At 30.2% G+C, this 13,039-nt stretch overlaps 1 protein-coding gene and 1 non-coding gene across 7 annotated transcripts; one reads left to right on the forward strand and one right to left on the reverse strand.

Moving 5' to 3' along the window:
• The first annotated feature begins 3,567 nt into the window (after window positions 1-3,567).
• LOC107623015 (ABC transporter G family member 22) lies at window positions 3,568-12,204 on the forward strand. 6 transcript variants are annotated; one of them, XM_016325132.3, is made up of 12 exons: window positions 3,618-3,687; window positions 3,781-4,121; window positions 8,488-8,558; window positions 8,716-8,791; window positions 8,971-9,405; window positions 9,541-9,696; window positions 9,782-9,965; window positions 10,064-10,375; window positions 10,523-10,810; window positions 10,902-11,186; window positions 11,285-11,392; window positions 11,468-12,204. In XM_016325132.3, the coding sequence occupies exons 5-12, from the start codon at window positions 9,149-9,151 to the stop codon at window positions 11,681-11,683; spliced, it is 1,806 nt and encodes a 601-aa protein (XP_016180618.1). In that variant the 5' UTR covers window positions 3,618-3,687; window positions 3,781-4,121; window positions 8,488-8,558; window positions 8,716-8,791; window positions 8,971-9,148; the 3' UTR covers window positions 11,684-12,204. The 6 variants fall into 6 exon arrangements, with proteins under 6 accessions (XP_016180619.1, XP_088341005.1, XP_016180618.1 ...); XM_088484875.1 differs by having other exon boundaries at window positions 3,627-3,687; window positions 8,979-9,405; XM_016325133.3 differs by lacking the exon at window positions 8,716-8,791 and having other exon boundaries at window positions 3,568-3,687; window positions 9,167-9,405.
• A 98-nt stretch (window positions 12,205-12,302) lies between these two features.
• Window positions 12,303-12,374, reverse strand: TRNAC-GCA (transfer RNA cysteine (anticodon GCA)). The gene has a single exon. It is a non-coding gene; the product is annotated as a tRNA-Cys (tRNA).
• Window positions 12,375-13,039: the final 665 nt, after the last annotated feature.

Consider the following 13,039-nt stretch of genomic DNA (forward strand, 5'->3'; position numbering starts at 1 on the left):
CCAAATGATTTTCCGCTGGTTCGCTCCGCATTTTTTAATTATTTTTTAAAATAATTATATTATATATATTAAAATTAATTATTAATATAAAATATATGTTAAAATATAAAATACGCATTAAAAAATTAAATAATATATATTTATAAAAAATATATAATGTCTAATTTTAGTGGATAAATAATATTTTTATTTTTAAAAAGATAATTTTGTATTTAAGGAATTAAATCCACGAGTGAGTGGACCTTATTACTCATCAAACACACTGTGTTTGTCACTATCACGTCCTTGTCACGTGAGTTTCCCTCCCACTCAGGGCACCGCCCTTTTCCTTGAAAGTTTATGTTTAGCAGTACCATACAGTGATGAAGTGATGTGAATGTGAGAGTTGGAAATTGGAAATTTTAATTTGTTTTCTTCCTTTCAATTTTTTCCTCAATGGAGAATCCTTTTAATTCTTTCGTTATCATTATAATGGCTTACATAAATGAAAAACTTCAATAGGAACAATGAATTTGGTATAAGGACAAAGCAATACTTTTTCTTTTAATTGAAAAAAAATAATTATTGTATAATTTATTATTAACAAGGAACAAAGCTAAATATATTGCATCTATATACATAACGGATTTAATTTCACAGAAAGTTAAAAAAAGAAAATACATATATAGCTAGGTTGATATATATGATGAAAACTGGTTGGTCTTATCTTATCTGATTACAAGCGCGTATCTAAGGGCTTCATTGTAATTATTCAGTTGTCAGCACACATGAAAAGAATTGAAGATAAGAGCATTGAACCCGCTTTAGAAATTAGATACCTTTTTAACCGAATTCGAAAAAATTGGTTGCAAGCTAAGGAAAGTGGAAAAAAGGGTGCAAGTCACATGCAAAATTTGTGACATGAATTGGGACATAGTCTAATATAGTTGGATTATGGGTGTAAGTGTAATAATCTTTTAGGGTTTTATTGAATGAATAATACGTGGCGAGTTGTCGTGGAAGGAAGAGTACCAACCAGTCACCAGAAAGAGGCCAAATTAGACACAGCTCATCGTAAAGAAAACCGCCAAACATGTCCTTTTGGGACCACCTTTTTTTTTTTTTCTTCTTGGTTGTGTACCACAGCTGTAATTTTCACCATTGTAATAACCACAAAAAAATCCCAGCATAGTCCCAAGCTGTGTTATGAGAAAATTTAAAGGACCTAATACAGTACATGGTTTGTACTACTACTTAGCACGATCCCATGTTCTCCATCAGTCCATCTTCACCAAATGCCAAACTATAATTATGAAAGGTGGGGTAAGGTTGTAATTAATCACACTTGGATCACACTCATATGTGCATGGTTAATTTGTTAATTAAATAACCAACTTAAGTTTGTCGAGCAATCATTTTATTTGTCTGTTTAACCAAATATTGGGATTCGAATTTCACCTTATATATACAGCAATTTATTCATCAGCAAAAAACTTTTAATAAAGTTCAAAGCTTCAATTCAACAGATTAGTTTTTGGCTTATTAGAACGAAAAATACCATAGAAAAAAAATGTTAATTATATGAATTAGCAAAGCAAGTAGTAGTAGTAAGTACAAGTTTCTGTCCTTAACCGTAATCTCTAGTCTTGTCTGGTCTATATGTACTTATGTAGTGAATTGAAGCGAGGAGAATCTAGGTAGCTTCACATGTATCTATACACATCTAGGTATGTACGTTTGATTAACAAATTTTGTTTCAAAACAAAAAAATAACTCCGAGCACTTCATAATTTTTTTAAAAGAAAATGAGGTAGGAATTTTTAAAATAAATTATTGTTGATTAAATTATGTTCCTACACAAACATGCTCAACATTTTTCTTTTAAAAATATTAAAATTCACATCGTCGTCTATATGTATCTAGTTAATAGGCTATCTATTGCGCTATTTAAGGTTTCAAATTTTTATTAATAAAGGTCAATTAGAGGATCAATATTTTTTTACCAAAACATAAAAGTTCAAAGGTCATTTTACCCCCCCCCCCCCCCCAAAAAAAGAAAATTAACTGACTAATTAAAAATTAATTTTATATGCTTATTCATATTAATAATAGTCAGTTTCATGTATAGTATGAATATATTTAAAAAAATGATAAATAATTATTTTTTTAATTAATATTAGTTAATTTTTTAAAATATTTTATTTATATTAAATTCTAGACTCCAAATACAACTTGTATTCAAATAAGCCACAAACTAATTCATAAACGTACAAGAGAAATCAAAACGACAATGGGAATAACTGAATTAATTAGGGTGGCGGATGGATTATTTAATCAAATTGTGTGTGCTACCATTAGAGAGACCCATTCTAATAATTAATGAATGTTAAATAAGATTAATTCTAACTGCTTTTAGCTAATTTAGTTTGGTTACTAAACATTTTGGTTATTCTAGCGCCGGACACTGATTTGTGCAAATTAAAGTGGCTAGCTTAGCAAATTACATGTATACATATTTCATTATCAAGCTAGATTAGAAGAAATCTCGCGAAGCTAGCAACACATACAATGTCACAAGTGATGAATTGATGAGTACTTCAAATGGTGAGAAAATGATAGGGATCGCAGCACGTCAAAGATGACCATAGCACACATTCACAGCTGACACCTTCCTGCGTTAATCATTTCTATTTACGATGATAAAACAACTACCACATAAATATTATACTTGTTGCAAAAAGAAACCTTGCATTATGGATATCGAAAATATTTAATAATAAAAAAAATAAATAATCAAAACTTATTTTATTTAATATTCGTTAATTGTTATAAATTTTGAGTTTTTTTTTTTTTTCTAACGTTACCGTATTGATTGCTCTAGTTATTTTAGAGGAAATAAATTAAATGAAATCTTTTTGGCATGCAAAATTCCAAAACCTAGCTAAGTTCCCTCGGCTGTAGGTAACATGTGATCCAAAGCATGCGATGCAAGCTTATGAGATGACTGGCCTCAAGTCCCTCGAAGCTTTTTCTTTTTATAGCAAAAGTTATTTTGTATATAATCATATTCGAACATTTAAAATTGTATAAATTACAAATATTAATTGTTCCATAATAAAAAAAATTAAAAATAAAAATATCTGTAACTCCAATCAATTATCCAAAACTAATAATGCATGCATGGTTTCATTATTTAAAGACTTGCGTGACCTTCAATTTGTCCGTATTAGCCGCCACATCAGCGATGAATAGCCACGCGCGTATAAGGTTAAACCTACCATTAATACTAAAAGCTTTGACGCGCTTACCACCTTGAATCTCGATCAAACAGTGACGTCATAATGCCATGCTAATAGTCACCTAATGTCCCTCCAAAATTCTCGGAAATCAATTTAATTAATTATAATTAATTGCATGGAAATATTATTAAATGAGAATAATAATTCTTCACATGTTTGACACGTGTACGGAAAAACCGTCATTGATGCAACAAAGGTCCACGATGCATCCTCATGTAGATTACTTGCAATGCCACGAGTCCCAGTACTTATCAAGGGGTGGTTTGGTAACTTCGCTCAACATACGTCTTAAGTCTTAACTAACTTTCCTTTATAAAAAGCGTGAACGAGTAGTGGATCGAATTATTCAGTTGTTATTGGAGCATGGTCTTCTCTCAAAACAGAAAAGAAACGAAGAAAGAAAGAAAGGGTAAGATAATTTCAAATTTACAATGATTATCTTCTTTTCCACTTTCCAGTTAGTTGCAGTAAAAAATGATTTTAATGTTTAAATTTATTATAGAGATATGGAGAATGGAAACACGTCATCGTCAGGAATAGCAAGAACGAAATCGGATCAGCTATTGATGATGGAATCGGCGACGGCGGCGAATAGTATTAAGTCATCGCCGGAGAGTGGTGGAGGAGGAAACCTGTCTCGGAAATCGAGCAGGAGGATGACGCACATAAGGAAGTCTCGGAGCGCGCAGATGAAGATAGAGGTGGATGAGGTGAGCAGCGGTGCGGCACTTAGCAGAGCGTCAAGTGCGAGCTTGGGGCTGTCTTTCTCCTTCACTGGCTTCACTCTTCCTCCTGATGATGAAATCTCCGACTACAAGCCCTTCAGTGATGATGATGATATCCGTAAGCCTCTTCTTTCAACTTCTTTTTCCACCTGCTTTTTTTTATAATTAATATAAGATAAAAATTCAGATATAATTAATTTTACTACAATTTATAATCTGAAAATAGTTAAATAATAATTTAGTTAAATATATTAAATTATTTAATTATTTTTAACTATCAATTTCAACTAAAATTAATTACACCTGAATTTTTAACTAAAATAAAATATCTCACAATAATTCTCTTCTCTCAATTTATATATCAAATACTACATTTATATTATGTGATTGACAGAAAGATTTACATAAAGCTATCTTTATCACAAATAACTCTTAATTCTCTTCTCTCAATCTAAACATTAAATACATGGGTTATGCTAAGTAATCAATAATTTTTTTAAACATCATAAATAACTATTAATTAAATTAAAATATACTACACTTTTAAATTACTGATCACTTGAATTTTAATATTAGAATAACTATTTGTACACCTAATAAAATAAATTTCCGATATATTCATTATTTATATTGTTTAATATTTTCATTGTCTATCTATATTTTTCCTAAATACATTTATATTACATGGTTAAAGCTAGAGACTTACTTACAACTATCTTCCTCTTAAATAACTCATAACTCTCTTCTCTCAATCCAAATATCAAATACATTTATATCACAGGATTAAGATGAAGACTTACTTGCAGTTTTCTTAGTCTGAAGTTAATAATTAATAAATAATCATTTATTCAAAAATTTTAAATTATTTAATAATTTTTAATTATTAATTTTATATAAAAAAATTACTCCATATAAATTTGTACCTATAATTAATAATTGGTAACTACAAAATTATTCATCTGAATATAGTAAATAAAAGTTTAGTCAAATAGTCAAGTTATTTAACTATTTTCACATTTTGTCTTTTATACGAAGGAAACTTTAACTTACCTTAATAATTTTATAAAAGAAAATAAAAAAATTAAATTAAATATTTTTAAATAAAAATTATTAACATTTTAGGAAATATTTTATGTTTGTTAATTGTATTTTTTAACACAGTAAATTATATAAAAAAAAAAGGTCATAATTTAATTGTTAAAAAATACGATGGCAATATGATTTAAAAAGATTCAATTTTATCTTTCATTAAACTTCAAATCAAATTATCTAGAGGCGTATAGATAGTGATTAGCAAAATGCACGTTGGATTTTTTTAAATTATATTTACTCATGCGCTTCTGTAGAAATTAATTAATTATTAGGGGGTGAAGGCTTATACGTACGTACCTTTTTCAATGATGTTTCACGAGTATGAATATGATAGTATATACTACATTAATTGAGTTTCGAATTGAGGCTCAGATTTCATCAGTCTTCTAATAAGAATGCAAGGTTACGAACGCTCTAGAACTTAATATATGTTGTGTCCTTACTAGAACCACGAAGTAATAATAAAATATATAAATAAATTATTCTGGGTTTAATTATTTGATGATATATGTCAGCCAAAAAAAAAAAAATTAAGCCACCAAAAAAATTATTTGATGATATATAATTATATATGAATGCATATTTAGCTCTCGTGTTCTATAAACAGTGAACTTTTGGAAGGACAAAATAAATGAACTAATTTAATATGAAAAACATTTAAATTTTTTAAAAATAAGAATATATCAAATTTAATTAGAAAAAATATTTTTAAATTTAAACTTAACAAAAAATCATATTTAATAAATTTTATATTAAATTTGTTTAATAATCTATTATAATATTAGTTGAAATAAATTAACTATTATAATATTGATTCCCTAACGTTAGTCTTCAGCAACAGAATTATTCTTCGAGGAATTATTTTGTATATAAAATATTTTTTGGAAAATGTTTGGTAACAAAAAAATATTAGCCAAAAACAGCCATAACTTTCCTTATTTAGCATTCATTAATTGTCGCGACAATTAATAGATGCTAAATAAGAAAAGTTCCGGCTGGTTTTTTTTGTCTACCTAGTATTACTCATATTTTTTATATACACACACAATTATGTATTATTACTTTAAATCATTAAAGAATTAATCCCTTATTATTATTTAAAAGCTATATGATATAAATATCTAGTTTGATGATATGTTAATTATACTTAATTATTAATCGATTTCTTTTTAGATATTATTAAGCAAGCAAGCAACATCAATTACAGTTTAAGTATTTGTTTAAATTGTGTGACAAATTAAATAACGGTCCCCATAGGCGTTGCAGTTTAAGTACTTAATAAACATTTTTTCAAGTAAAACTTACATTATTGTTATACACAGAAATAACAATGGCAAAAAGAACAAAAATAGGTAAGTAGTAAGTACAATCCCTAATTAGTACGTGTCCGTGATTCACATAAATTTGAGTGGGCATTGGTAATACGGAAGTTAAGTGTAGCCACTGAATTTGGTCATCCCTACTCATCCTTATTATGGAAACATCAAACACCACACTGACCACAGTATTTTCTTACATATTTAAACTTGAACTAGTACTTTTTTTTTTTTAGTTTTTATCTTATTTTATTCCTCCAATTACATATATTTATTTTCTCATGCACAAGAGATTTGATTAAAGACTTAGTGATAGATGAAAATTGAAATAGCAAATAGTTGTAACAGTTTTAGGAAGGGTTACAACTTACAAGCTGCTGTTATCTTGACATTACTATTTTTTTTATGGGAAATGTTTAGTAACCAAAGAAAATTAGCCAAAAACAGACATAACTTATCTTATTTAGCATTCATTAATTGTTGCGACAATTAATTAATGCTAAATAAAGTCAGTTCTGGCTGTTCTTTTTTTCTAGCTAGCATTACTTTTTTTTATATACTTATTCGGCGTTGCTATTAAGGCTTATGCACTTTAAAGATGTGTTGTTTATTTTCTTGAAATAATAAAAAAAAAACACACACACATAAATATACTTAGTGTGTTCAATTATTAAGATACTAATAAAGAACAAGGTGAACGTGAATTGGATCGGATTTGATATAATATTGATCTTATCCACACTAAAATCACTGGATATGTGGTTTTTAAACTTAGATTCGTACGTATTGAATCAGATCGGATATCAGATATATTCACAAAACACAAAAATATTTTTAAAAGTTTATTTTTATTAAAAAATATCAATAAAATTTATTTTTCTATTTTTTTAAATTATGTTTATTCTTAAAATAATATTAAATATATTTTTTTAAATAATAAATTAAAATAATACAACATATATGATAATTATTAGTTGAAATAAAACATAAAAAGAATATTTATTTATTTATTTTTGTGGATACGCGGATATGCAGATCAAATATGCCGATACGACGATACCTACACAAAATTCGTAATCTAATTCTATTATTGCGCAGATTAGATCCGATCTGATAGCCTTGTGAATCGAATCTATATCCGCAATCTTCGGATCGAATTCGAATAAATACCACAGATATACGGATCAGATCCGATTCATGAACACCCCTATAAAAAACAGCATACTTGTTATTAAAAACTAATTCTATCTTTATTATTAATGATGAAGATTATAAGAGTAGAAACTAGAAAGTAACATTTTAAAAATTTTGAAAAAGCAAAATTATAATAAAAATTTATGTCTTAGATGTAATACGTGTCTCAGTTATCTAACTACAAACCAACAAACCTTTAACTACAAACCCGTGATTAACGGTCCAGAACAACTACACAAGTATAATTAATGTTACTGTGCTAATGTCCTTTTCCATATGAGCCACTTGTGTCTAAGCCTAATCTTCATGGTCCCCACAAGTCACCAATTTATCATAATAATTAATAACATACAGTAACGTCGGTCTAATTAACCACGAAAATTATTTTATTTAATTTAGTGTAGGAGAGTTTAATACATTAGGTTTATGTATATTTCTTTGTTGACTATGATCATTGACGACAATTTGATGTAGCACTTCATCACTGGACCTATATGATGACTCTTCCTTCATTGTTTTTTTATGGAAAAGCACAGTATATTGTTTCATTCTTGGGCCCCTTTATTAGAGTTCAGTTTGACTTTTTGTAACGTATATAGTGGAATCTGTTTGACTTACCATAAAGCATTAATTATTATTATTAAGGGTCTCAATCAATTTTCTTTCATTTGGACTTTATAGATCAGATAGACCTGCTGTGAATATCATTGCACCTTCAATCATTTTTCTTTACACTATATATACATAGTTAGAGAAAAATGAAGTAATAAACTACACAGAATAACTGCCTAGTATATATTGGCTTCTACTTTTGAAGAGGAAATATATATATTTTAATCCAAAATTATATATAAAATAGGTTGCATATAATGTATATTGCAGCGGAAGATATTGAAGCTGGAACTCATAAGCCAAAGTTTCAAATGGATCTTACTCTACCAATATATCTAAAGGTACCACATACTATTTTTACATATAAATAACAATAATAATAAAAATAAAAAAAAGCTTTTGTTGCTGTTGATTCAATTCCCTGCCTGCACCGGTATCCAAACCTTGATGAATAATAGAGCGTGAGTTTGATATGGTGCTATATATGTATTTGGGCAGGGAACGATTATTGAAGCTTCATTATATCAATCATTGATCAACGCCACCAATAAGCTAGCAATATAAGCATGATCAGGTTCAGTCTTGTACAATGTTTCATATTTCTTGTGATGTCAATGTACAAGACTACCCCCCCCCCCCCTTCTTCTCACCCAGAATTAATAATAACATTATTACCTACCATAATCTTTTTTATTTTCATTTTTACATTTTTTTCTTTTTGATGATGATGCCTATACTAACACACACATACAGGGCATCAGTGTAAATTTATTTTGTCATACCCTTGAAGAAAGACATAGGTTGAGGCTTTGGAAACCATCTTCTGGATTTGAGAGGCTTTATAAGATATGTGCATTGAGCTTAATTTTATGCTTGATATTATAATAATAATAATAATTAGTTACTAGTAAATAAGAGTTAAATTGTGATTATGGGGATAAATGTGCAGTTCAGTGATGTGACATATAAGGTAGTGATGAAAGGAATGACAACAAGTGAGGAGAAGGATATACTGAAGGGTATTACTGGTTGTGTGAGTCCAGGGGAAGTTTTGGCATTGATGGGACCCTCAGGAAGTGGAAAAACATCACTGCTGAGTCTTCTTGGAGGAAGAATAACTCATCACCCCACTGTTGGTGGATCTATCACCTACAATGACCAGCCTTATTCTAAGTTCCTCAAGAGTAGGTAAGATTCCAACACCTATCTTCACTTTTTTATACTATTTTGGAGAAAACTCACGTGCAGATGTATTCAGATAAATTTGATAGTTGAAAATCATTAGAAAATTTGACATGTTTGATTGTATGCATGTGGTGGCAGGATTGGATTTGTGACACAAGATGATGTTCTGTTTCCTCATCTAACCGTAAAAGAAACATTGACATATGCAGCCAGACTAAGATTGCCAAATACATTAACTCAGGAGCAAAAGGAACAACGTGCTTTAGATGTCATCTATGAGCTTGGTTTGGAAAGGTAGTAGTAACTAAATAATGAATAGCTTGATTATCATTCTATCCACAACAATATAGGAATAGTAATAGTATGATACATGAAACAGGTGCCAAGACACTATGATAGGAGGATCCTTTGTTCGAGGAGTATCTGGGGGAGAGAGGAAGAGAGTCTGTATTGGCAATGAGATCATAATCAACCCTTCTCTTCTTCTTCTTGATGAACCAACTTCTGGCCTCGATTCTACAACAGCCTTGAGGATTGTTCAGATGCTACAACACATAGCAGAGGTACTTTTTTTTTTTTCTCATTCTCATTCTTATTCATTTCCTTTTCAATTCATAGAAATTGAAAGTAGGATCCATCACATTCCTATACTTGCTTGCAGGCTGGTAAAACGGTAGTGACAACAATCCATCAACCATCAAGCAGGCTCTTCCATAAATTTGATAAGTTGATCCTTTTAGGAAAAGGGAGCTTGATTTACTTTGGAAAAGCATCTGAAGCTATGTCTTACTTCCAGTACATAGGGTGTTCACCTCTCATCACCATGAACCCAGCAGAGTTTCTACTTGACCTTGCAAATGGTAACATAAATGATGTTTCTGTTCCATCAGAGTTAGAGGATAAAGTTCAAATGGGGAATTTGTCAGAAGCTGAAACTCGCAATGGGAAACCATCACCTGCACTTGTGCAAGAGGTAACTAACTTCTCATTATCCATTTTATATCATTTAAGATTGATTCTGTTTGGTAAATGTTTTAGCGCAGAAAATTGAGAGATAAGACGGAAATATTGTACCTATTTTAGTATTTGTTTGCTTATAGTATTTATAATTTTTTGTCAGTATCTAGTGGAGGCGTATGAGACTAGAGTTGCTGAAATAGAAAAGAAAAAGCTACTGGTTCCTATCCCCCTTGATGAAGAACTCAAGTCTAAGGTTCTTTGTTCTAAAAGACAATGGGGAGCAAGTTGGTGTGAGCAATTTTCCATCTTGTTCTTGAGAGGATTCAAAGAAAGGAGGCATGACTATTTCAGCTGGTTGAGAATCACACAAGTTCTATCCACAGCAGTCATCTTAGGATTGCTATGGTGGCAATCAGATGCTAAAAACCCAAAAGGCATGCAAGACCAGGTAAACTCCTCTTCACTATGACAGCACCAATCACAACATGTACTGATAAGTTTTAACATCTTATATATATCTTCACATTTTGTCAATTCAGGCAGGACTACTTTTCTTCATTGCTGTGTTTTGGGGATTCTTTCCTGTCTTCACTGCAATATTCACATTCCCACAAGAGAGAGCAATGTTAAATAAGGAAAGAGCAACAGATATGTATAGACTAAGTGCATATTTTGTGGCAAGAACTACAAGTGACCTTCCATTAGACCTTATCTTACCAGTGCTTTTCCTCTTAGTTGTTTACTTCATGGCTGGATTGAGACTCAGTGCAGGACCATTCTTGCTTAGCATCCTTACAGTTTTTCTCTGCATAGTTGCAGCTCAGGTATATTATATACGCATCACTATTTCTAGAACCAACTACTAGTAAAGATAACAACTATAGTTTTAATGAGCTAAGGTTGTTTGTTAAATGTAAATAAGGGACTTGGACTTGCTATTGGGGCAACACTAATGGACTTGAAAAGGGCAACAACATTGGCTTCAGTTACTGTAATGACTTTCATGCTTGCTGGAGGCTTTTTTGTGAAGGTAAACTTAATTAACCTGTTGAGTAGTTTCAATGGTAACTCAAACAAGTAACTAACATGCTTCGAAATTCGGCAGAGGGTGCCGATATTTATATCGTGGATCCGGTACATATCTTTCAACTACCACACGTACAAACTTCTGCTGAAGGTGCAATATGATGAAGAAGTGACACCAATGATAAATGGAATCAGAATTGATAGTGGCTCAACAGAGGTGGTTGCTCTGATAGCAATGGTTTTTGGTTACCGTCTATTGGCATATTTTTCCTTGCGTTGGATGAATGTTTCATAATATGGAGCTTAACACTGTGAATGGAAAACATTAATATATTGACTCAAGATTCATTCCTGAGGAGGACTTGCCAAGTGATGTGCCAAGCACTGATGGGATTATGCAGTTTCTGTCCTTTCTTTATTCCTTCCTTCCTGTATTTCAATTAGAATCTTTAATTAGCAAAAATCATGCTAAGTTGTTTCATAGCCACATTAGTATATGGACAGTTTAGAGGACGAGGATGCTATTTTTGAAAGAATTGTATTAACTCTTAGAATTGAAGACTTGCTTATCAGAGGACCCATAACTCTAGCAGTTATTAGTAGCTAGAAATTAAATATGGGTATGGCTATATGCTACTGTTGAGCTTTAAGAACTAGTGATATTGCTATCAGCTACTCGCTAGTAAAGTTTCAGATAGGATTTAGGAATAATATTATACTTTTTTGTATCATTGTCCCATTGTAATTCAATGTTGTTCCACTGATTTTGAAAAACAAAGCAAGAGTATATGTTTTTCTTTTTCCTGTACAAACTGAGTAAAGCTAATTTAAAAAGAAAATGCAAGAAGAGTTGTTCTCTTGTTCTTGTGTCACCTAACTCCATTCAAAATACAAAAAAATAAATGTAAATTTAAAGGGCCCAACCGGGTTCGAACCGGTGACCTCTTGATCTGCAGTCAAATGCTCTACCACTGAGCTATGGACCCTTTGTTGTTAAATTTTGTTCCATTAATTTATTACAGAATTATGTTTCTTTTTTTTATCTTCATAAATAAAGAAATTATAGACTTTTATTTTTATTATTTTAAAAAATTGAAAATTAGGTAAACCTTTATAGTTTCTCACACTAACAATTCAAATTTTAATTTTTTTTTGAAGGATATTAAAAGGGTAAGAAACCAAAATTTGCAGTTCCTAATCCCAAAAGTGGCACTATGCCAACTTCACAAAAATTTGGTAAATTGGATGAGTATAAAATACGAGTAAAGATAAAATCATTAATTATTAAGCAATATTAATATTTATCTTTTAAGTGTAATTACAATTGCTTTAGTAAATAAAATAATATTAAGTAAGGTTAACATATATTTTAAGTTTTTGTTACATCGTTTTCTTTTATTTTTAACTTGGCCCCTTTAGAACTAATTTTCCAACTCTTATTTATGACTGTGTTTAATAAAAGTGTCTTTGTAAATGTATCTAATAGAAATATTTTTTTTATAGTTGAATATAATGAAAATATTTTTGTGGATGTATCTCTTTATTATACATGTCAATGCTAATTGGAGTTAAAGGGCAATGCTATGGTGTAGAAGTCAAAATGCTTCTACACATGAAGAATTTGCGTGACTTATACTTAGAAATAACAAGT

The sequence above is a fragment of the Arachis ipaensis genome, chromosome B10 (genome assembly GCF_059453495.1).
Source record: "Arachis ipaensis isolate K30076 ecotype BB chromosome B10, ASM5945349v1, whole genome shotgun sequence".
NCBI lineage: Eukaryota > Viridiplantae > Streptophyta > Magnoliopsida > Fabales > Fabaceae > Arachis > Arachis ipaensis.